The sequence below is a fragment of the Melanostigma gelatinosum genome, assembly GCF_949748355.1.
Source record: "Melanostigma gelatinosum genome assembly, chromosome: 19".
Taxonomy (NCBI): domain Eukaryota; kingdom Metazoa; phylum Chordata; class Actinopteri; order Perciformes; family Zoarcidae; genus Melanostigma; species Melanostigma gelatinosum.
Window position 1 is genome coordinate 12,512,301 of NC_136652.1, and position 26,244 is coordinate 12,538,544.

Genomic DNA, 26,244 nt, shown 5'->3' on the forward strand with positions numbered 1-26,244 from the left:
GTATCTCATGCAGCTTGAAAAGGCTACACTACACTACATCTACACAACATGACGTTGCATGAAAATATGGAAACGCTTTAACACTGTTTGACATATTTATCAGACGAACAGAATTAATCAATGAAAAGACAAAGAAACAAGCCTTAGGATATGTAAAAATATAAAGTATTTAAAGTTCAGACTCAGCTCTGGGTAGTAATACATTCTTACGGGTTTATTCATAGCTCTCCACGTCGGCCTTCTCGTTGGACATTTCCAATGATGTACCTCGCCGTTGAGCATTTGTCTTGCAGCTGCATAACGGAGCCTCTGGTTCGAGGTGTTCCTCTGATGATAAAACTATTAAGGATCCAGTCCAGCAGCTCGTGTTTTCATATAATCTCCACGTCCCACTGCTGTTGGAGTTTCTTTGGATCGAGTGTTTTTAGAATCACTTGGTTTTTGTCGTAGTGAGTTCCCCCTGAAACAGAGACATTTGTTCTCATTAGTTATTTGTTTTTATCACAAGTAATATCCACAATACTATGCATCTTAGAGCAGAGGAGGATAGTTTGTACACATTACATTAGTCATTTAGCAGACGCTTTTATCCAAAGCGACTTACAATTCAGATATCACACCGTAGGCACAGCTACGGGAGCAAGTTACACTCACGCGGTTTAGTCCACAAGGTGTCAGTAATTGACAGTGATGGAAACAAAGCCATTAGACATAAACACCCAGTTTTCAATTTAAGTGCAACTCCCAATAAACAGGAGAATACAGGCTTGGTGTGAACACGAGTTATAAACGAATGTCCAGAAGTTGCATCTTAAGTAACACTAGCAGTCTAATGAGGAATGCATCGTGCATGTAAAACAAACTGGGGAAAAAGGATATGTAAAAAATAATGTTAGAATTTCTTGCACCGAAACATAAAGTGTCAGGAAGTTTGTTGTCATGTAACTAGGAAATACTTCACTATCATCATGTCTTGTACTATTAAAGACAAATTGTGTTCTCTGAAGGTACATGTCATGTCACGTATGGATGACTCACCTTTGACGTCCAGGACCAGATCAGAGGTGGGGGTGTAGCAGATGAATCCATTAGGGGTGACGCTCCAGAGCTGGTCTTGGTGGTCTGGCTCTGGGGAGAGACCTACGCGGCATCCTGACATCGTCACGCTACCACTGGGACTCAGGCAGCACTCCTCCAGCAGCTGGAGACACAGAGAGAGGAGTTCAATGACTATTCATTTATTGTCTATTGTTTAATCGTGGCACCTCACATAGGGAGAGACTTTCTACCGGTTGTTGTAGTACCCAGGTCTGTCTTGAGTCGTGTCCTATACTTTGGACCTGATCTTAATTCTAATTATTCAGATTCGATTTGGGAATTCATTTTGACATGATTCAAATTGTCTGGACTGCAGCACTGCTTGTATCCGACTTATTCATAGCACTGTTCACAGGTCAGCTTTTGCAGCAGTATAATGATGGTACCGCCGGTACCTTGCAGTGGAGATGTCCATTCTGGTAGAACCAGATCTGTTCGAATCCATCAGTCTCCTCTGTTTCTTGGACCCGCAGCAGTTTGATCTCATCCAAATCGCCGGTCACAGACATCATGAGCCCCGTCTGTCTGTTCCTTAAGCGGAAGTGCACTCGCTTCTACTCAGAAAACACACAAGACCAATCACATAGACAACAGGGTTCCTAATTCCTTAAAAAGATATCCAAAATATGTCAAAGTAAGCTATATTCAGCTCCATACAAACAAAATCGGACAATATCCAACTTCAAGGTGAGGCATTTTGAAAGTAATAAATATCTTTCTCCACCAATAATTACAATGTCAGCTGCTGCAAAGGTCGTAACTGTAACGATGACACAAGTAACTACAATAAGCAGGCTGCCGAGGCTTGCAGCGTGGACTGTGCAGCTCGAATGAATGACATTTGAATTGTTTTGGTTGGTGTGGTGGATATACCTGTATAAGAGGGCGAAGGGATCCAATTTTTTGCCAGCTGCTGAACTTGCGCCAGTCAGGCACTTCACCAGGTTTCAGGAAAATCTGAGGACCCCGATAGTTGATTCCCTCATATAAAACCCACCTAGTGACGAAGAAAGACAGAAACACAGTCAAGCTAACAGCTACTATGAAACCAGCACCACCTGCTCAGCTTTTCTCAGTTCAGTCAAAAATAACTGCTTTTTACAATAGCGTTTACTATACATACAATTTGTTGTTGTAGTTGGGGTGTTTTTAAAGTCTACTTTGACTTATAGCTGTATTTGTGAGTCCTCGTCTCTCCCAGGCAGCACTGTGCCAAAGGTGATCTTCTCAAAAGTGCCGAGCTTCACAGCCGTCCAATTTTTCTGCGACACCAAATGCTGCTTTTAACTGGGATCTCAATGGCCCTGGTGTTTGGCTGAGTGCCCGTCTCTCTCTCTGTGCAGTAGGAATGTGCCACTACAGAGACAGTTCTGGCTCACTGTGAGCCCTTTATTTCCTCAGCATTGGTTCACACCGAGAGGCTGAATCTCGCACATCAGCAGCAGAATTCCATCATCGCTCCATCTGTCAGTGCTGCCACACATAAGATGTGCACTCTATGAAACATCACGTCTGAGGCCAAAACGGCAACTATAACTCCAGGAGGCCATTTTCACTACCTGGATATCAGAGCTGGATAACAGTAAATACTCTTCTTGCAAATGCAAAGGTAACCACTGCCAATTATAAAGACCAAGGCATTTATTTAAACGGAAAACGCCAGACGTTGCTTCTTTTATTATCTCCGAATCCTTCATCTCTAACATTCAAGTGCCTTGCTTTGTCTGTTGATATTTCCCCGAACTCTTTGAGTTATTGTTGCAGTAGCGGCACACTAAATGGGTATGGTTCGCCACACGCAACGGGACTAAGCTTCAAAAAATATTTGACACGTCGACTTGGTGGTTGATAACTTTTTCATTCCGAAGACATTAAAAAGAGATTAAAAAACAACAAGCACGTGGAATAGGAGAATCAACAGGGGGCCCTGAAGGATGGATGAGTGAGAAATGAAGGATATTATTCTGTTTTACATGCTTTCACAGCACAGTTCATTCCCCAGTAAAAAAACAACAACAACACACACACGCACACCCACACGCACACCATGCATTCATTTGCCAAATTTGCACCAAGAGGAGAACTCGGTGACGGCTGAGTAGCTGCTTTATATTCCGACAGAGCGAGTTACCACACAGCATTTGTAATGTACTCACATGCCTCCTTCCACGAGAACAGACTGGACTCTGCTGCAGCCTCCAGCCAGCTGAAGGTTGACTGATCCATCTGTCAGCACCACCCTCTTACCCCACAGACCGCACCGCTCGAACAGAGTGATGGATGGCAGTGAAAACTCCTGCCGAGCGAGAGGTGGAGAGTACATTGAGGATTGGAGTGGGCGGAGAGCGGCAGGTAATGCAGGCTGACATTAAAGGGATTCTTGAGGTTTCCCCTGGAGACGGACCACTCTCACACTTTTCTGCTCCCTGCAAATGTTGCTCTTTGTTAACAACAGATGCGTTGTCCTCTAAAGAGACACTCGTGTTTTGATAAGTTTGACTTATACACGTGTACAACATAAAAGGGAATGGGTGTTGTAATAATTACAGAGTAGAAAATAAACTTACAAAGCCAACGGTCTGTAGCGACAGGATGGAGGATCTCGCATTGACACAGCCCATTGCCCTCAGGTCTGGGTAGCTCCCCACTTCTAACACATACATCCTGCCTGTGAAGTCCGGGCCCTCAAATGCCAGCCAGCTGAAAGCAATTTGCATAAACACATTAACACACACACACACACACACACACACACACATAATTCCCGATTACTGAGGACATACGATCAACATTTAAAACTATTTGTAGGATATAGGCGTTACATTTTTAATATGTACATTGATTGAGTCAAAATATGAATATTATGCTCGGTTATTCATGCTTATCAGGATAAACAGACGACACACAAGCACAGGACTGCATGGCCATTTGTAAGTAAGTGGAGCAGTTACAGCCTGTAGCAGATCTCGAGTCCCAGAGATACTTTTGTAATATGAGCAATACAATTGAACATATCAGAAAAAGAATAATATGCAGCTTTAATTGTATCAGATCACGTTTGGGAAATCACAAACGGCCTAGCATGCTTTTGCAGGATGGTGCAAAGACTTTCAAGTACATAACTCAAAATAGCCGCGGAGTGATATTTTGTATTTATAGTGTGCAGCATCACTCACCTTCCAGCCAGAACCTTGCATGAGGCCACAGAGACGCCGTCCTGCAGGGAGGCCACACTGTCCTCCAGAGGGACAACAGAGCCTTGAAAGCCTGGTTCAGAGAAAATCTGCACCTGGAGCACACACAGCAAGACAATAAGCCTGAGTCATCCACTCGCACACACATCAGATAAGACCAACGCGATCCCAGCACGCTTACCTTAAACTTGGCTGCATTCTCAAAATCATCCTGAAATGAAACAAAAGCCGAATGAGGGTCATTTACATCCATTGAATCACACACAAAAGTGGAAAGACAATAACAACAAATTTACCATTACTCCTTTGCTTTATATTTCAAGCCAAATCATACACTGTATTATTGGCCTTTTTAGAAAAGATTTCATTTTAGTGCATCTAGTCACTTAACGTAAGAGTGTAGATGCAACACTGCGATAGACTTTGCATGAAATCAAAGTCTCTTAGTCATCATCTGGTTTGAAATTGAAGTAGCTTCACGATGACTCACCGTTATGATTTAATATGTTTTCACTTTTAAGTCTTATGACAAGTATTTTCCCCTTGGCTTTGCACATGACTCATGCTTGCAAAAATAATGTGCTTCATAAAGGGTTGTCTGTCATCTAAAAGACTCCTGCTCACTCCCTCCTAATTGTTTGGATTTAGTCACCAGCACGAGTGGGACGACCAGGGGAAGTGAGAATATAGCAAGCATTTCAATATTGCAAAAATGATGAATTATAGAATGCTAAAACTACAATATCTTAAAGTAGTTGTGAACACACCAGCTGATGCAGTCAACATAGCATATCACAGTGAAATCTGTCTAATAACTGGAGCAAAACATCAAGATTTCCTAACTTTGTCTGAGTCATTGCTCTTACCAACACAACAGGCATTACTGAGGCGACTCTGGGCTGTGGCGCTCCCCAGTCCTCTGGGCTTCCATACAGGCCTTTCTCCAGGAGGTAGCACTCGCCACAAAAGCCCGGCTCCTCAAACACAACCCAGCTGAGAGAGAAAACAGAAGGACGGGGAGCAGAATTACCCTTTGCTTTTGCACTGACATTTCAGAATTGTGATTTGTCCTTTCTCACACATGCTTAATGAGTAGAGAAACACTGCTGACAATGAAAACCACAAGAATTCAAGTGTTTTTTTCATTCATCATGTCAAGTCAACAATTCTTGGTCGAAGTCCAAGTTGATAATGGCCTCCCACATGATAGTATCTCCGCGGCTATGTGCTGTATGTACTCTTTTGGTAAATTGGGCATGTCTGTAGCTGTATGTAGCTGCATTTGTGGGCTTGTGTGTGCCACCACACTACAAACAAGTCCCTCTCAGCAATGCTAAAATAACACGCTGAGCCAATCAGAGGCTCAGAACATGGGGGAGGCTGTGCAATCTAACAACAGTCTACAGCAAGAACAACCCTTCAACGCTACAAGAGTCCTGCCACCTAAAGATGGACAAAATGTTTCACTCCACATTGTTCACCATTTTGTTAGCCTCTCCCTTGGGTAGCAACGATCCGCATGTTCTGCATTTCATTATTCTGATTTGAGAAATGATTCATTCTGATTTTCTTCTGGTTTTGTTTACTTCTGCAGTTCTTTTCGCTGATCATAGCATAAAGAAACAGAAATAGAAACAACTATAGGGAACACAGCCACTAATTGGACCTTCTACTTTTTAAACAGTGTGTACGATAATAATACAGAAAAAAAAATAATATTCCCACTGAGAAAGGGTGTAAAGCAGCATGCTCCAAAACGGATTTACTTTGACAGGAAGTAAGGTGTGGCAGGCTAAACATGAGTGAGCAAGGTAATCTGTCTCGACATGTCAACCTGGGCGCGGCGGCCTCACCGCTACGTAAAGAATGGCCATAAACCGCACAAGAACACAATGGCCTGAAGTACCGGTAATTATCAAGTTGCAAGGTAGGAATGCTTCTGCACTGGACTGTAACGCATCATCTGTAGAACAATACCTTAAGCCTTGCAGTGTAAAGACAGCTCAGGACTTCCAATAGTCAGAGACAGATTTGATGCGATTTGCTTCAGCAGGATAAACAATAGTCCTGCAAATTCTCCAACATTATATTTCCCATTACTGCTCACACAGCAGTGAGAGTTACAGGGAGAAGTATGATGCTTGTCACTTACACGCCACCGATGACATCAACGGACTGCGTCCTCATGCCATAGCCTGTGCCGTCCATGTCAATGACAGGCACTGTGAGGTCGATGTTGACTCCCAGCTCGCCGAAATCTTTGTCGCTAAACATTTTGAGGTGCGGCGACATGAAATCCTGGAGAATAAAAGCATTTGATGAGCATCACACCAAGAAGAAACATAATAAATAAGCATAGTCAAAGTCAATATACTCTACGGTGCTGGTTCTTAACCTTTCTTTTGTAATGTCTGCCCCTTGGAAGTAGAAATTAGTAACAAAATACGTCAAGTTAAACATTCAGAATAATATTGCTAAGACACATTCAAGATAAATAGTGCTCAAACTAATTCACCTCACAGATACAAAGAGTCAAATCTGCCACACTGAAAGTGTGTCAGATTTGCTTGCTGAGCATTACTTATAATAATCATAATATGTTCGTTTTACACATGTTGTTTTGCAGTCTGAATACATCTAAATAACCTGGATCTTGACCGCCTTGCCAGTGTGAAAGAGTTTCTTTGTTTTTCCCACATGAATCACATCCATTTAACTCAATTAATTATTGGGTCAACCAAAAGTCAGCAGTGCCAGCTGCTGATAAAGTTTATACCGTTACCACGGCTTCATAAAAAAACAAACTTAATTGCATTCTATTTACATTTGTTCACACTGTTTTTTTTCATGAATCAATTCTCCAATAAAAACTTGCATTTAATTCAATTGGTATTTAATAGAGGTCTCCCTGCTTGCTTACCTTGTCAATAGTGTGAGTCTATATGGAAGGTTTTGGTCTGAATACATTTACATGAATTATACATTCTGACGAGAAGGATTTTTTTTGGAGGGAAAACAGAATCCTTTCCATTTTTTTGAACTAAATCTTCACAAACCAATGTTGGTCGAACCATTATTTAAACATCAGACCAGATTTTCCGTCACATAGAGATGTATTGTCCGTTCATTTTGGCCACACAAAGGTGTACAGTGAGCTAGCCCAGTATGGTACTCACAGCCAGGATTGGTCGCAGTGACCGGAGCTGGTCTGCGCCTCCCCAGTCGCTGCAGTCCAGGTACTCTCCTTCCTCCAGGATGTACTGCTGGCCCTCAAACCCCGGCTCGCTGTAGCCCAGCCAGCTGGGAGGAAAGAAGCGCACCCACGTTGCTGGTTAGAGCTGTATCTCGTTACTGCATCACATAACCTCATAATCACCTTCTGGCAGCAAAAGTTAGTCCTGAATAAACTTTGCCACACGTCAAGATTACCACTTTAACTTGATCCTGTATAAGCACAGAGAATGAATTATGCAGACTCACAGTCCTCCAATGATCTTTAAAGAACCCACAGACTTCAGTTTTCTCAAGTCTACGTTTGCTTCATCAGTAGCAGTGTCTCCTTCACTTTCACAAAAGCTGAAAACGTCACTGTCGATTTCCAAACAGGAGCCCTCAAGGCCAGGCTTCTCATACACCACGGCCTGAAATAGAGAAAGAACAAGGTTTGTATTAAACTGGCTCTTTTTTTTCTATTTTTGTTCAAATGCACTTAATTTAGTTCTTTTGTATGGCATATGATCCAGGATAGCTGTTCGCATAATACACCTAAGAGGTCTTCTTATAAAAAAACATTGAGTCATGTTTGTTTTCTTGGCTTTGTCTTGCTATGGAGCATAATATTGTGAAAGTTTCCACTTCAGCTTCTGCAATTGTTGAATGATAGTACTTCATGTTGAGTTTTAAAAAGGCTGTTCATCAATTCATTGACATCACATCTCTTTTTCTCTTAAATTAAGATGAAAACAACACTCACAGAAAAATGAGGAATTCAATGCACACTGCCAACAGGCCTTTTATAAAAGATGTTTTCTATGAATGCAATAACAACACAGTTAATCATTTGGTTACTTTACAATTTGCAGATTGAAAATGACATTATATTACCGTAATATTAACAGTCTGCCTCTGTGTCCAGAGACTTTTTGGAAAGAGTAACTGGCATTATAATCTTTTAGTGACCTTTATTAGTTTATCTGTCTTGTTTCTATGTGACCTATAGATGTTTTTGTTTTCTGGGTATTCCGTGTGTTATGTTTTTCCTTGTTCCGGGTTATTCATTTATGTTTAGTCTGCTTCCTGTTTTATTTTCTAGTTCCACTCCTCATGCGTCATGTTTTATTTTACTTCCTGCTTTTGTCTTTTTTTTTGTCCTGTTTCAACCACACCTGTGCTCATTAGTAAATTAGATCCTCGTGCATTTAGTTTCTTTGTTCTCCCTGTTTCAGTGTCAAGTCGTCATCTCTCCTTGTGTGATGTAGTCCAGCCTGATTATTATAGATATTTTCCCAGTGTTTTAGTGCACCTGGTTGTTCTTTGGATTTACCTTTGTTGCCTGCCTGTTTTTGGACTGCGTCCCGTAAGTTTTTTTTTCATCATTAAATAAATGAACAACACCTGCTGCCTCCCATTGTGGCAATTAAGCATGCATAGAACATGCAAGTGAAGTAAATTGCAGAAAGTACGTCAGTCCTACCTTGACTTCATTGGGGTTCTCCACTTTGAAACCACCCTAAAACAGAAACATCATCAACAACCTTTTTCTTCTGGAATTAAATGTATACTGTGAAAAACAAATATTCAAAAGGTTATATTTTCTTTAAAACTCTGTCATTTATGTAAAACAGTGACAGGGAGCAAAATAAAGTAATAGAATACAATACAATTGTATCACATTAATTGAACATGTGTCTTGGCAAGCACAGTCAGTAGTAGCAGCTTCATGTCTTTAACTTTTAATACCTGCTGCTAAACATCAATACTGTGTATGGTGTTCACAATCTTAGTTTTGAAGGTTAGCAAGCCAACATGTGTTAATGAGCACCAAACACAAAGTACAGCTGAGGCTGATGGGAATGTCATTCATTTTGCAGGTATATGATCATAAACCAAAGTATTGGACAAATTCAAATTCTGACCCGATGATGGCACGATATGAAAAGTCAGGGGACCTTTGAAGTTATGACAATTCATCCTGAGGGGGACGTGAATATGCGTATCGAATATGGCAGTCAAGTTATCAAGACATTTGATGATCATCGAGATCATAAATGTCTGTACCAAATTGTTTCTCAATCAGTCCGGTAAATGTTGTTGAGATATTCCCCAGGAAAATTAATATTTAGACCTGCTGGCGGAAAGTCAGACGATCATCAGAACTCATTAGGATTCATTCTCTGAGAACCATGAATGTTGGTACAAACGTTCATGGCAATCCATCCAACATTTGTTGAGATATTTCAGTCGGAACCAAAGTGGTGGGCCGACCAGCAATGCCGTGGCATTTTAATAAACAAATTAACATATGGCTAATTAACATATCCCATCCCCTTTCCTCTGCAGTGTACATGAGATGTTGCACAGAAAAACAAACCATTTTAAGTGGTCTCAGAGATCCAACAAAGGGTGATGGGAAGCCCCAGGCGTCAGGAAAACGGTACTCTCCCGTCTCCAGGACAGCGATCATGCCTTGGAACCCCGGGTCACTGAACACCAGCCACCTGAAGTAAAGAGGGACACCCACATTGCATGTTTGAGTATTAAGTCGAAAGGTCCCTCCACATCATGCCTTTTGGTTGTTTTAAAAGCATGGATTGATGACCTTGCATGGCTTGTTGCTTTTATGAAAGACATAATTGTTATGAAGAGAACAAACTCACAGTTTTTCAGCACCTAGGTATGACTGGAAATTTAGCTTGGTACATTATGTATTATTAGGGCAGGGCAGTGTTTTCATTAGGTATTGTATACTTATGTCAAACATGAGTCATCCAACTACAGCAGAAAACAAATGCTATTTCTTTAAGAATAAAATATCTTGGGAGTGGCACGCTTCAGTTCAAAGCATTCTTCCTTTTGGTGGGCAGCCTTTGTCGGCAAATGCCCAAACCTCTGGCATTTTGATCCATTATGTAGTGAAACGCAATGCTCTACCAATCACCACATGATTGTCAACTGGAAAGCTCAGTCAGGGCTGAGGAAGGGAGTCCAAGAACTGAAGCCAACCTTACGGCGCTGAAAGATCCATAATAACAGGAGTCAATTGAGCACAGGTACATGTTACAGTAAATGTGTTAAACAAAAGACTACCTCTGCATGGGGGTGGGGGGGGGGGAGTAATGGTGGGGGGGAAGTAATGTTGAAACAATCTCAAAAATGTCAGGTTTCTACCAATCGACAAAAATAGATGTGTGAAAAAAACCATCTGACTGTCATTAACTTCCTCATGGGCAGGGCACAAAATGTCCCCGATGCCGACTCCTCTCAGGTGGAAAAACACTCTCCCTTTTGCCAAATTCTACCCACACCTTTGTCTGTTGCCATCCAATTGGTCTCCACCTCTTCACTTTACAAGTGCTCCCACACCCACTCTCTCTATATTCCTAACATGCATCAGCAGGACAGACATTCCTGAAAAGTCAAACGAGTGAGAGTCAAACCAAAGAAAAATGCCTAAATGTATCGCATTTCAAGTGAAATCTAATCTACAGATAACTCCCTGTCTACCAATCTGATCACTCACAATGAATAGAAGGGTCTTGCTAAATATTAGATGATGTCGGCTTGTTACCAGAGGTCAATTGCAAAGATCTGAATGATTGTTTTGCTTTAACAGCCACACTTACACCCCCGAGTGAACTTGGATGGACGCAGTGCTCAGTGGGACGCCAAACGAGCCTGTCTCTATGGTGTCATCGTGATAAGGTGTTACTCTGCCGAGGCCCTCTGGTTCAGTAAACAGATCAATGCGGGGGAGGCTGTAATCCTACAGAGAGGGAGAAACAAACACAGTAATTAACAGCAGTGGCCCATAGTTCTTAAATCATTCCTTTGCAATACAACCAAGGAGTCTGCACTGAATATCAAAGCAACATCACATATTAGCTTTGTTTCAGAGGGCCATGCCAGTGGGTGACAGTGTTGTAGATATTGAAACGCTGAAGGCCAAATGGGGTGGAAGTACAGAATATCCAATGCACTCACCCAGACAGCAAGTCGAATTGAGCCAATCAGCATTGGTGGGTTGTTCTGTGGTTCTGTCTCTGGCCCCGGCTCTGCCCACATATTTGACAATTCGGTGCCTCCCTCCTCCAAGGCGATGGAGCGTCCCTGGAAGTCAGGCTTCTCGTAGATCACCCAGCTGTAGTGAAAACAAAAAATCAGATAATCATATGTTGGAAAGACCATGTGGTAAAACATTAATATTTTAAAATACGCATATTTGCTTTTTTGCCATGAGTTGGATGAGAAGATGAACACCGCTCTCCTATCTGTTCCATAAATATAAGGCTACAGCCACAGTCACCGTCAGTCACAGCTAGCCTTGCTCTGTTCTAAGGTACAAAACACAGCTTCTAACCAGCGTCTCTAAAGCACACTACTTACCACGTTATATCCCGTTTGTGTGATGCAATTGTAAAAAATGTCAATTCTTGGCCGGGCACAGTGATTTCCTGAGGTCTCTGGTGGTTGCCTGGCAACCACAACACATAATTCCTCAAAACTGAACCATGTCAATTTTACACTTTGATTTTTATACTGATTTAACTAACACAATATGTTTGGTTAATTAGTTACCTTTAGAGGTGCCGATAGGTGGATTACCTTTCGACAGAGCCAGGCTAGCTGGCATGTCGGTCATTATCTAATGACCACATAATTATAAGGACTGCAATTATATAGTTATGCAAGCAATTATGTCACTATCCCTTTTGCTTTTTGTTTTGGGAGAGCAACATAGCATGCGATCCAAATTCCTGCCAATGGCTGCACACTATTCCACTAATCTGAAGGTGGTGGTACTGGTAACACGTCAAGAAACACAGCAATGCTCCAGCAAAGACAGAGAACAAGAAGATGCGTGTAAACAATGCAGATTTCAAAATTAAAACCATAATGTCCTACACAAAGTAAATGCAATCAACACATTGCCAGGCCGGATATGACTACTGTTTTTTTGGTGAGTAACACTGAATGTAAAAAGAAACTTTGTTTGTTTACAAGTAAACACCAAGGGACACTTGAAGTAAAAAGAGAGTGGATATATAATTGTATGTTCGAACTCCCAATGTTGAGATTCCATTAAAAGTAAATTACACATTCAGGGGCCTTAACAGGGCACAATGGCATCCCCAAAACCACTCAACACTTATTAGTCATATATTTCAGTGCACATTTTCTTTTCATCATCTAAAAGTTCCGGTTGAATGTAGCTACTTACCATCCTCTAACAACCTTCACAGATATGAGAGGCGAGAGCTGCAGAGAAGTAGCATCTGCTACATCTCTGTAAATCTCATGCGCCTCGCCGCTGAACTGAGGTTTTTCAAACAACACCATCTGTGGAGACATGAAAGATAGTGTGAAAAATTAAATAAATGGCATTACATGCTTGCTCCATCACATCAAATCGTGATTCACACAGCGCTGACAAAGACCTAATAGCATGGCACTTCCCTTCAATCCTCTTTTATGCTACATTAAAAGCATATCTATGTTATCCGAACCAAAAAGCCCGAACAGGCGCACAGTTACACCCACCACGGCGCACTGTTAATGTAATGCTACCCTTTAACATGAAAGTTCAATTTTAGTTCATACAGGCCGGCTGCTCTGGAGATAGTAGTCGATAACACAGTGTTTTTAAAAAGCCCTCATCAAATCTTCTCTCAAATCTGAGATCTTTCCATGCAGTGGTTTTTGTTTTGTTTAGTCATGACAGAGGATCCCTAGCACAGCTAAAGCTACAAGTAGACTGAGTTAAAGCAGTGCTGCCAAAACAGTTGTACACTATTTGCACTGCGTTGGCAGCACTGAACGACTATAATCACATCCAGCTGAGCATTTGCACTCGACTGGTTTTTTGTTTATTCTTTGTTTACCCCCAAGAACACCATATGAAAAGCAGATGTTTTCACAGAACAGAGAGCTGTCTGTTCAGATTCCTCTCTCCATCTTGTTTCTATTGTATGTGGGCAAAGCAGTGCCTACTGTACCTTTCCAGGGCGCTTGTGAAATCCTTTGGCAGTTATTATCTGGAATGAAAAAACACATCAATTTCAAGACCACAGACTATTGCAAGCATCAATAAAATACAAGCAGAGCCGACCTTTCAGTTTACTTCTAGGGACACAGTGGGTCCATGGAGACAGCACTGTTTTGAATTTGTATTCATGTACCACACTGGGAAGTATACCCAGTAGGAAAAGGTGTTGCTTAATACAGCATGCAAAATAAGCAAATTGTGAGTTTGGAAGGGAAAGAAAAAGAGAAAAAAACAGCAGTAGGCCTACCTAGAAAGCTGAAACCAAAAATGTGAGATTTTCCCACAGGCAAACAAGCAATTCAACATATACGGAGATCACAAATTTACCATCATAAATGATGATGCTATGATCAAATAGTGAGTTTATTTGAGGCTATCCTTTCTTCAGAACACGTCCTAAGAAGTTATTTGGCAATGATTAGGAAATTATGTAAAATGTACAATAAAGCATAATAATCACAAGTTGCAGCCTTAAATCATTTTAGGGACGAGCAAGACAAAAGATCCACTGTTTTGTGAATTGAGAAGCTTCTGTACGGATGATGATACCAGAATGCAAATAGAGTAAAAGAAAAAAAATAGCATCGTGGAATTTTCCATGAAAAACCGTAGTGCAGCTCTAAGGGAAATGAAGGATATAAAGAGTTTCTAACTCACCCACCAGTGCAGAAAGCAGTCTAAAGATATGCAGCTTTACTTTTGTAATACTAAACTATTAGGAACCTTTTAATAGCATGAACATGCTGCACACTTACATTATTACTTTGTATTGCCTGTGGCAGAGCCAGAGGCTGCTTAAGCTCAAGCAGTGTAGGATGTGTGATTGGAGGAATCCCAGGAAAACATGGAGGCTCAGCATCAGGAAGCACTCGACCTGGTTTCACAGCCAGGCCTGCTTCCCCTCCGGAGGCTGGAGCCGTCATTTTTCCAATAACCTGATGCACAATGCACAAACCAAAAACGATCAGGTATGCATGAAGGTTATTCTTGTGCTTCTCTACTTCTCTACTAGAAACAAAGTCCTGCAAATATGTTTTGTTCTTAGAGACATGCTAAAACAGAGCACTAGCTTCTATGAGTATGCTATTATTACGTTTTCTACTTTTGCAGGATGTACTATGTTGCCTGTGAAATCTATGTTTTATGAGGACAACTTTAACATTTGTATACTTTTTAGTTGGTGAAAATATGAGAAAAACTGACCTCAGTTCTGACTTGCTCCTGTCCTTGTATGCTGTGCTCTGGTTTTGCTGGTTCTCGGGGGAGGTACTTCTCCAAATAGTCCGGCAGCTTGATGTCGTTAAAGGAGGGAAGTGGAAGGCCTGAGTCACTGACCACAGCCTCTGCAGCCTGGGCTTCCTCTCTGTGGCTCAGGGCCAGTGTGTCTTTGAGTGGATTCGTGGCAGTTGGGCTTGGCGGGGGTGGCTGGGATACAGATGGAGAGCTTAGCTGGGGGGCTTCGCTAGGTGACACATCCCCAGAGTGGGTGCCCTCTGCCTGCGTTTGAACTCCATTCCTCTTCTCTCTGAAGATGGAGGAGGAGAGGCTGCTGAAGACACAGCTCCCCTCCAAGCGAGACTTCACCTTGATCTGGTCATTTCTCTCTTCCTTGACATCCTCCTCATCTTTGACAGCGGTGTTGTCCCTGAGGTGAGAGTGAGTGTCCAGTGTACTGAGCAGCATGCTCCTGTCTGCCAAACTAGCCCTGGCAGGCTTCACGCCGGATTTTGTCTCCTTGTTCTGGTACTTAAAAGCTAAGAGGCCCTGGCTTGTGTCTACACTAAACTGATCCTTCTTCCTTAAGCCAAACTTAAACTCCTCTGGGTCAAACGTCTTCTCAAAGCGGGCCTCTCTGATGGCAGGCATGGCAAATGGCGGCTGAGGTGTCCGGAGTTGGTTGTGTTTACGTGGCGGGAGGGAGAACGGTGCACAAAGCTTCTTGATTTTCTCAATGAAATCATCATCGTCTAGCTCAGTGTCCTGAAGATTGCTCTCACTTCCAAAAGAGCTCAGTTTGGGCACCGAGACTTTGAGAAGACGTTTGGGAAAGTCCACATCCAGCCAGCTTGAAGGAGCGTCTTGCCGCGTTTCAGAATCGTCTTTGCTTCGTCCATGTGGAAAATGGAGCTTCTTCATGGTTGAACGCTGGGTTGTTGTGTCTGGGATCGGCTTATTAGCATGCGGGGAAGTGGGTGCTTTTGGAGTTTGACTTGGTTTGCTCTTGACCGGTTCCTTTTTGATCGTGTGGAGTTGTGAATTTGGGGAAATATTACCATGAGCAACGGGTGAAAGTTCATCCATTACTGAATGGAATGTTTTCTCAGCTGTCTTCTCCACCACATCAACTGTGGAGCTGGAAGCAGTGCCATCAGCTATTTTCTTTGCACCCTTGGGTGAAGTAATATCACATGTACTCACTGTATTCTTCGATTCCTCACACTGTCGGGATCTAGGAGCTTGTTTCGTTTTATCTCCTGAGACTTCTGAGGGCACTGATTTGACAGTTGAACTCTTTGCCCCATCATCCTGTCTTGCTACATCGCTGCTCAAAGATTTCGAGACAGAAAAAGGCAAAGACTTTTTATCAGATGATTCCTTCTCTGACATATTATCAGTCTGTGCAGCTTTCAGCGCTGGAGTACCATCAGCGGCTTGTATAGTCACTTTCTCAGCTGCTGTAGTTGCTTTGGTAATTGACTTTGAGCTGGACAACTGAGCATCATTAGCTCTGTTTGCACATGAGTCATCGGGTGAATTCTCTGTTTTTTCCACGGATACAGAATGAGGCTGTGGTTTTGCTGCTACCACCACTGGCTCTGCTCCAGGGCTTTCTGTAGACTTTGTTTGCAACTCAGAAGGCACAGTTGCTGCATTTATTCCTTTTGACGACCCTTTCGCAGTCTCGGTCACACTCGCAGCCTCATTAGTTTGGGTGACGGCACAAACGGCAGCTTTTTCTGGATGTGTAGTCTTTGTGTGTCTGACACCTTGTTTTTGAGCAGGCAGATCTACTGATGTACTTTTACTTCCCGAGGACCGAGAGGCTGGTTCTGATTGGTTTGTTTCTGGTTTTGTTATGACTTTAGCCGGCTGTGTCTCATCTTTTCTTTCAGAATTTTTTCTTTCATCATCCCTCGCAGTACTCCCCTCTGTCTCTGAGATACCTTGTCTGCTTTCTGAAACCTTGGTCTTTGTGGTGTTTTTATCTGAACGCAGGAGCTGCTGTGCTTTGTCTTTGTTTTTCTGCTCAGTCTGATTGGTTTTTTCGCAATCCACCTTTTCCAATATCCCCACATCTTTACTCTCAGCCGGATTTATTCGTTCTATGTCCTTGTTTGGGCGTTTCGGTGTTTGCACTGTGTCTTTCTTATTTGGCTCGTACGGTTCAGATTGCACTGACAATTCTTTAACTATTTTCCGCTGTTTAGCAGGTGGCTCTTGCGCCATCGAACCAGTCTTCTCAATAGGTTGTTCAACTGGCGGTGAGGGGGAGGGGGCTGAAGTTTCTCTGCTGTCCTTGGAGGCCTTTTCTTCTCTCCTCTGTGTGAATAAGAGGCCAGGTCCCCCTGCCTTTTTCTCCTTTTGGGGTAAAATAATGGGATCCTTGTCAACAGGCGTCTTAGTTCCACTGCTACAAGCAGCAGTATCAGGTTCATCTTTGTTGACAGATAGTTCAGGCATTCCCTCCTGTCTGTTCACCGGTTTGTCAATATTCTCCTTTGTAAAAGAAGAATCCAACTCTTTTCCTAACACCTCTGGCTCTTTCTTCAATGCTTTCTGTCTGCAATCTGTATTTCCTTGAGCTTTATCAGATGGTAATGAGACTTTATCTGTGAGTAGTTTGGAGGGAGAAGCAGCCTCATCGACCTGTTGTTGTTTCCTAGCAGTGAACTCTGGCTTACTTATGGAGCGATCCAGTTTGTTTTCACTATTTGGGCTGATGGAACTGGTTGGTTCCCTACCTTTTCTTCTTTTTGAGTGGGAGCCTGTTCTGCTAGGGACTTTGAACTGTGAGCTAATTCTATCGGTCAGTTCTGCAGAACCACCCGGCTCTTCAGCTGGAACATTTGTTTCAACACTGTTGGGTTTCGTACCCTGATCTGCTGTTGTCCAGGCCACTGTGTTGTTGGAGTCTGTTGGTTGTTCTTTAGGAATAGACATCTTTAGCCCTACAGTGGTGGTATCTTGTCCATCTGGTTTTGATGTTATCTCTGACTTTGCTTGCTGTATTTGCATTTCAGTATCCAGTTGATCCTGATTGTCTAGTTCTGATGACTTTGATGCAGCAACTACAACAGATGAGGTGGCTTTTAGAGACATTCCTGTCATGTCTGGCTTTTGAAACAGCGCTGGCTTGTCCTTTCTTTCAGATGCCTCTGTGAAGTTCCTTGCTCGCTCCTTGATCGTCATCGACTTCGCCTCAACGGGTGATGCAGAGCTGGGCCTGGCTGTGCCGTAACGTTCAGCTGACCTTGACCTATTTTCTGGCAACGCTAAATCTGTTTTCACCCTCTCCGTGACGTTCCTGACTGGAGAGACATCAGCACTCCTCGGACTTTGGAAGGTCCGCTTGTTGACACCTGGTGCCGGGCGCTCAAAGAGGCTGATTTTATCCGCAATGCGGCCAACGACTGGCTTAGGCTCCTCATCAATTTTCTTCAGCTTGTGTATTCTGTGTATGATAAGAGGTTAAGGTTAGATTCAAGCACACATTTTTGTATTTTGCAAAATGTTAAACATTTAAAGGCGATTTTGACTAATGTTTTAAGCTTGCACAACTACCTAATTGTGCATTAAGTTGTCTGCCACAGACTAATGTGACGTATTCATTTAAATTTTATTTTTCCATCTGTTCTGCACTTTACAGAAAGAATCTTGAAGTACAGGGTTGTACTTTGTGTTATGACTCACGCCATTGTTCAACTCACAGCATATTCTTTTGACAGCAATGTTACGTGAGACAAACAGGTAGATTAAAATGTCTGTCATGAGGTACACTCCTTGTAACATTTACTCCTAACAAATAGGACATTTTGAGTGAATGTTATTGAAAAACTTTCAATCTCCATTACAGCTTATGGAAATTTGATGATTCATTGTTTCATTCATTCATTCAGAAATCACAAACCGCTCTGTCTACATTGAACCAGTCAGATTAAGTTGAAGACTTACCTAGCATCGATCTCTGTTTTGGGCTTATCCTTTGCTCCATCTGTGTAATTCTTTAACGCTGCTTGAAGTTCCTGGGTGTCTCCAGCTGGATTTTGCTTTGGATTCAAAGGCACATTTTTTGTAAAAAGCTTCACCTCACTTCGAGAAACCTTCAGACTCCTGCGTTTGGACTCTGGTGTCTCTGTCTTCCGTTCTACTTTGTAAAAACTGTCGTCCTCCATGTCTGCGCCCCCATCAACCACACATGCCAGAGTGGCTGCGAAGACTGAGTTTGATTCCTGGAAGTTGTCCAACTCCTTGGTTGTATCTGGACAGGAAGTCTTATTCTCTGCTCCTTCAGGTGAAGCCTGAGAGGTGGAGCTGTGCTTGGAGGAGGAGTTTACAGATGACTCTCCCATGTGAGTCTTTGGACTTTTGCCCTGAGCACTGGTCACTGAGTTATCTGATGTAGAGATTCCCTCTGGGACAGGTTGGGCGCTGGGAGGCATTTTCTCCTGGGGGCTGTTCCTTTCATCTCCCTGAGAGTTTTTCCTGAATTTCCTTCTGGCTGCGTTTTTACGCCCCATGCTGTCAGCCTCTGTTTGTCCTTCAGGATCAGGCTCTGACTGTGACTCTTTGTGTGATTTCAGTGACACCCCCACTAGGGCACTGTAATAACTCTGTGCCCCAACAGCAGGACTCACATTTGTCCTTTTGTTCTCTGCACTTGAGCTAAAATCAAAATTTGGTGATGACTTTGCTTTGCTGAGGACGTTTAGGTTCTTTTTTGTGACTTGCACAATATCCTGTCCAGCACAGGTGTTCTGGTCGCAGTGAGTTACGCTGGTCTCCTCCAGGTACACATGGAGCCTCCTGCCTGCCTGTGCTTGTGTCTGGGCTTGAGGCTGAGCGTGGGCTCGGTCAGATTCCCATACCACACCCTGCTCAGAAGAGGAAGAGAGATGTGTCAGCTGACTGGCATTTGTCTCAGGATTCCCACTCGCTAAAGTGCCGTTGCTGCTCTCCTCCCTCTCCTTGCCCTGCCCGACTCTCTTCTTGCTGCACTCCACAAACTCCTCCTTCTTTGGACCTCCTCCTGCTGTTTCAGTGCTGCTCACAACAGGGCCGCCTCTGTGGGCAGACTGTGTGGCGTCCCCCTCTTCACAGGGGGAAATGTCTCTGGAGAGATAGAATGGATTGGGATTGGAGCTCTGGTCCTTCTCCTCCTCCCACTCTTTTGTCCTTGCCCGGAGTCTCACAGATTCTTCACTCTCCTGTTCTCCCTCTGACTTAAGAGCCTGATCGCTCGTCGGGGAGGCATTTTCAGTAGGACTCTTTGGAACCGTTCCCTTCCATGGAGAGAGCCAGCTCCCGATACGACCCAAGACCCCAGTGCTCTGTTGCTCCTCAGGGATCTGAGACTAAATCAAAGCAGAGAATAACTCACATTAATGTCTCCATGTGCAGCGGCAGTTAACAAGCATGCATATTTTCAGTGAACATACGCAAACTTTAGGTGAGCTGACAGCAGTTACACGTGGTAGTGCAAATATAACATCTTGCCAATGAACAAAGGAAATGGGGTGCAGGCTTAAATAAGTATATGTTTGTTCATATACATTGTGCATGCATCTCTCAGCATAGCAAATACATGCAGGAGTTCTCATAACCTGTAAGCTTACCGTAGAAAATACCATATCATTCAGATTCTTTATGTAGGATGTGAACATGATTGGGGTTTAGAACAAAACTCCTAAAGAGCATAAAACAAAAACAAAATCATTCCCCCAGGATAAACGATAGCAGTGTGTAAAAGCAGAAAATTATCAAAAAATACATTCTGCCTTCGCAAAGTGGTAGATCCATCCTTAACTCTCTGAGAATGTCCTCTTGGCATTAGTTTCAAGTTCAACTCACCCTTAATTAGACAGAAAAAAACTTCCCGGCCCTATCAAAAATATAAACCGTTGTCAGTTTGTACTGAATAGCTCCGCAATAGATGTTTGTCTAACTGATTAACATGTTGTGTTTAGTCCTCCTTGCATCCACAACTGGGCAGACTGTTACATCGCAGATACAGTACGGGCGCTGTGGAAGTTCTGCCCCTCCACCGACGCACACGCAGCCCGGCGATGAAAAACGTTGCGTTCACGTGCTCCTCGTAAACGTCTGACACGAGCGTAACTATCAACCTGACAGCGGTTACAGTTTGTTGAAACGTGTTAGTCTGAATAGACTGGTTTTATGGTATAACTGGCTACAATCCTACCGCCATAACAACTCCCAGTCATATTAAAATCACTGTGATACGCATATATATATATGTATATGCAACTTTGACTTAACAAGTACAGTTACTCAACAGCCTATACTTGAGGACACATTCCAGGTAGTTCTTTACTTGAGTATTTATATTCATGCAGCTATATACTTCTACTCTAGCCTCAGAGGATAATATTGCACTTTTTACTCTACTACTACATCTTTATATATTATTATTTGAATTATTTTTGGTGTGGGGTCACATGTCAAGTGTAATTTTGATATGTCTGTTCTGTTCAACTGTCATTTTTGTCACAACATCAGGGGGATATTGTTTGGCTTGTCTATCCTTTCAACATCAAGTAGTTTTTTTTCTCATGATGAATGCTTTAAGTTCGGAACCGGCACACATTATAAAGCCTTCTCCTAACTTCTGAAAAACATATCTATTGTTTGAAAGACAAGAAGAGGAACTTCATTAATTTAATATAATAGATTAGTATAAATGAGATGAATAATTCTAATTATTACCACAGAATGCGCCTCAAGTATCTAAGTATCACTTGGCTGTCAAATATGTGAGAGACTTGCTAGACGTCGGGCTAAGTGAGACCAAATTTCATCTTGTAGCAAAGACCAAGTTGGCTAATAAAGTAGAAACATATGGAACTTGAGTTTAAGTAAACAAAAGCAGCATGATAACTCTCCAAAGTGGACCCATTGTGTCGACATAAACATGCTTGAACATTGCAGTTTGTAAATAGATGCAATAACTCTGGTTTATAAGACTAAAGTGACACTGCTGTCCTATAGCTTTGCTGAAGCAGTCCAAGGCAATGTTGGGCGTGTAGCTCAAAATTCCTACACATATCGCAGCAATTGAAGGCGGCGAGAGGCAGTGTTTAAAAAAAAAAAAACTTTTCCAGGGGAAATGACGCACTGACTGGGTGGCTTTTCAGGGCCTGTTGAATTCGGTTTTTGGCTCTCCAAACTTGCGTGCTCTTGTTTGATTTGGCGGGCAGCTCAACTCAGTGTTTCCATGCTGCTTAGCCGAGGAATTTAACCATTTACGTACTTTTTGTCAAGGTTTATTGTTTTTATCTCGACTTTTACATTTTGAATCAAATAAAGCAATCGTTACATGATAAACGTTTAAATGAAGGCCTACTTTTTCACTTTTCAATGTGTCACATAACCACTGCCTTTAGGTGTGGGAGTGGCTCTGGTAATTATTGGATTGAAGAAGTTCATTATTTTTGACATTTAACGGTCTTGTTATTCCAGGTGGTTAATGTTTTCATAACACCTATAGGTATATCCTGAACAGTGTTGACATATGAACTTACTGTTGCAGAGATACAAGTTCGCGCAATCTGATTTGAAAAGCATGTTGACAGCCCACGCAATCCGGATGGATGTCTAACAGCTTTCTCCCTAATACCAAAACAAACAATGGACATAGTCTGTCGACCGAAAAGCCCACGAACCCTCACTTCACTTCTTTACAAACATGTGCAGACACAGACAGTGAGCGCTTACCATGATTAGTGTTTATCTTGCCTTCTTGCTTGTTTGGGGAACAAACCGGTCAAATGCAGCCCGCTGCAGGCAGTGGTCCTCCGCCTCTGCGAGGTAACTTGTCCCTGCTCAGTCTGTACCTCATTAATATTTAATAACGTACGTTTTAAAATGAGAAAATATAACGTCTCACTCCCGGAGCATCCTACGCCAGAGATGACATTGTGAATGCAGCTCTAGAAGTGTTATTTGTTTTTTTTCTCCCACAGTTAATGACAACTGGCTCGGGCGGAATATGCCCGGGCCAGGTAACACACCCTGAGGCTTTGAGCACCGTGACACAGCGATGACGGTTTATTGTGCAACTTTGTCAAGGCTACAAACGAATAGGTAAAGTGTCTGTGTTTCACAGGGTTGTTAGACACAGGGCAGTCTATGGCCCTGCTATTTATCACTTAATTAAAGACTATACATATGTATACTGGTTGTTTTTATCTAATTAAACTGTAAATATAATCATGGATCTGATGGATTCTCTATCACAGGTATTATATTATTATTATTTTAGGCCTCTCAGAATCACCTGCATGACCTTCATCTGGTCCAATATCCCACTTTTAAATCCAATGACTATTCGTACACCCCAAAACCTTACATTCTCACACACACACACACACACACACACACACACACACACACACACACACACACACACACACACTCACACACAAACATTCTGCACGCTGAACACACCTCTACATATTCACATGCAAATATATTCTCTCTTTCTGTTTCCCTTGTACTGCCGTTCCCATGATTTATTAACGCGCTACAGAAGCTGAAACCTTTCTCACTGTACGCCCCATGAAAAATTCACACATCACCGAGTTTTCTTCTCAGCAAACTGCTCGATGGTGGTTGACAATTCGCAGGCTTGTATCCCCATGTGTTCAGACAGACCATTTGTTGTGTGGGGAAAGAAAATGAGTGGGGTTTTTTTAAATCTTTTTTTTTTATTCTATATTTTTATCCACTAGAACAAGTGTTGGCGTACCAAACGGTACCAATGTTTGGAGGCAACATATGAAAAGTATGCCACTTGTAAAAACGATCACTCATTGGAATGGAAGTCTAGTTTTTCTGGTTTGAAGCTAATGAAACAAGCAGTTGTTGAAAAGATACAGACGTGTGAAAAAACACAAAATGCACCATTCGATGTCTCCTCACCTCTGCTGACTCAAATAATTGACCCGGATTAACCCTAGCTTACACTGAGAATGCAAATGTGTGGGGGCTTAGTCACACACTCTACTTTAAATCAACTTTTATTGATTTATAGCATGCAGTGTAATACGAGGTTGTATCGTTTTTCTTTTTTTTGAGCCATTGGTTCACCCAGGGATACGTTTTAGAGCATGTGCCAAGAATCGTTTTTAGCGTGCTGTCTCCCAGCTACACAGTTACAGACATGCGTAGATGGCAGCTGCTCACGGCCAGCGGTCTTCTTGTGTTACACAGAGCAGCTCCACTGTGTGTAAACAGCTGCTTTGTTGCTGTTGAGGAAGAGAGAAAGAATTACTCATTCTCTGTATCCACCTATCTTTCCTGCTTGGCGAGAGACTTGAATCAGCAGGCTGCTGGTGCCGGAGTTAATAGAATAAGAATACATAGGCTTTATTGTGCCGCAGGAAGGCTCTTAGGTGTAGTTTTGTCAAGACTAGTTCCATGTAAACCATCTGCCCATTTTCCTTTCGAGTAAATAGGATTGTAACTGTGATCTTGTACTTTATAGCTGTGAAGTGTGACCATTGGTTACGCCTTCTTTTGATGAGATATTGATACATCCTAAAGACCCACTGTATACAATAGTGTCATGCCAAGTTTAACGATGTATTTGTGATTGGTTTGATACAGAAAATCCTCTTCAGTGCAGCAAATTAAAGGTAGATGGTTGGAAAGAGAGATGACTGCTTTGTTCTGTGTACTCAACCGTAGATCAAAAATGTGTCAGGTGCTCTTAGAAAATGAAGAGAAAACTGGTTGAACAGGAAGGAAATCCAGGTACTCAAAAATAATGAAAAACAATGAGTTAGGAAATAAAAAAACACCTTTATTGTAGTAGATAAATCCTTAAAAAGTCAACATTTTGTACTTGTGTGGTTATCTTTAGGTCAAATCTGGGCTGGCAGGTGGATTTTCAAGAAAGTGGGTTTTATTTACAAAGAATTATGCAAACAATTTATAAAATACGTAACAAAGTCATGGGCTCATAAAAGGGGTGAAGTAAATAGATCTGAACTCGGGCTATAAAAACATAAACTGACCACAAATGATAACTTATATATAATGTTGAACACAAAGAAACAACACTACCAACTAAACTACAAATTAAATAAAACAGGACAATTAGTCAACCCCAATAAATATTGTTAGTAAAACAAACACATCAACAAACTATAGTCTAAAGATATTAAGAAAACCTCCTAAAACATAAATCCCAATGATGAGCCCCCGATAATATGGTGGACAGTTGGTATTCTGTCTGGCACTTCCTATATTTGACAGCACATATTTTGGGCGCACATTTTGCTCTGGAGCTGCATCGATGTCCCTCCAGCACGAGCAAAGCAACCGGCACTGTTAACTCAAAGACATCTACAGTAGAACAACTTGAAGGTGCTAAATTTGGCTGAAGCCCCCCTAAAATGTTCTTCATTATTGGCTTTAAAAAAAAAAAATGTAAAAAATAAAACATTTTGGTGATGTCATTAAATTAAACTACTGTTTCTCACATGGACAAGTTATTTGGGTTCTGGCTTGTATGTTTTCTCCACCTTCAAATTACAATCCAATAGCCTAACATCATACTATAAAGTTGACACTGTCAGGTCCATTCTGAATCCATTGTGTGCGGTCCATTTAATTAAGAATTAGGATTTGGGAGTGACGCGGATATGAAAGCTAGTTTATCCGTCTTTCCTTTACAAGCAGGACAATTATTTCTCTCTCTTTATTTGAGAAAAGTTCATATTTGTGATGTCATATTTCACGATGACCCTGAAATTCTGTCTCTTGTGTTATCATATACTGAATGCAAGCAAAACTACAGAGCAAAATCACACTTGTTCTGATTGAACCAATCTATGAAATGTCTGAAACAGTGGATATCCGCGGCCCCAAAAATAATTGCCTGTGATTGCAGGTGTGCATGTGTGCGCGCAAACAAGCCACTCCACTTGGGGCTAAGCCCCCCCCCCTTTCTTTGAATCCTAGAAACGCCCCTGTTGAGAGCCATGTAAAGGCAATCATTCGATACTTTTGGAATTTAGCACCTTAAAGGCAAACTTAACTAAAAACAAAGTAAAACTTTGACTGTAAAGAAGTAAACTAAATGTGTGAGCGAATAGAATTATGTAAAAATCAAGTGGAGGAGGGTTATTGACATTTAAATCAGCTGTGTGGCAGCAGGTTTAGTCATCACAGGGTTTTCTCAGGAAGCAATAAGAGCAAGTCTAATGAGTGTGTAAGACTTTGAAATCGTTTTATTGGAACAAATGGTCCAAATCTCTCCCTTACATTCTATACTCCGCTGCAGAAAAAGCAATAGAGGAAGACACTTTGAGCCTGTTCTGTTTGGGTCGGTGCACTGAGACATCAGCAGTACGGTGTATTGATGTTGAACATCTGTTCTGAGAACTTTCAGTCCCACTGAGGAGAAGAATGCTCTAATTCTCAGACAACCAGCCACCTTGGCTGTTT

At 42.1% G+C, this 26,244-nt stretch overlaps 1 protein-coding gene across 2 annotated transcripts; it reads right to left on the reverse strand.

Annotated features, from left to right (window-relative positions):
- Positions 1–125: 125 nt before the first annotated feature.
- On the reverse strand, positions 126–22,591 carry LOC306792975 (uncharacterized protein). Of its 2 annotated transcripts, none has more exons than XM_079290374.1 (22): positions 22,507–22,591; positions 18,727–20,126; positions 14,758–18,226; positions 14,310–14,489; positions 13,505–13,543; positions 12,730–12,848; positions 11,493–11,649; positions 11,135–11,274; positions 9,883–10,009; positions 8,986–9,021; positions 7,773–7,933; positions 7,469–7,592; positions 6,445–6,590; positions 5,159–5,285; positions 4,474–4,503; positions 4,275–4,387; positions 3,666–3,798; positions 3,255–3,394; positions 1,972–2,095; positions 1,494–1,652; positions 1,039–1,201; positions 126–460 (listed from the first exon to the last, which is right to left on the reverse strand). In XM_079290374.1, exons 1-22 carry the CDS (start codon positions 22,507–22,509, stop codon positions 372–374), a joined length of 7,179 nt encoding a protein of 2,392 aa, XP_079146500.1. In that variant the 5' UTR covers positions 22,510–22,591; the 3' UTR covers positions 126–371. The 2 variants fall into 2 exon arrangements, with proteins under 2 accessions (XP_079146500.1, XP_079146499.1); XM_079290373.1 differs by lacking the exon at positions 22,507–22,591 and adding an exon at positions 20,388–20,459.
- Positions 22,592–26,244: the final 3,653 nt, after the last annotated feature.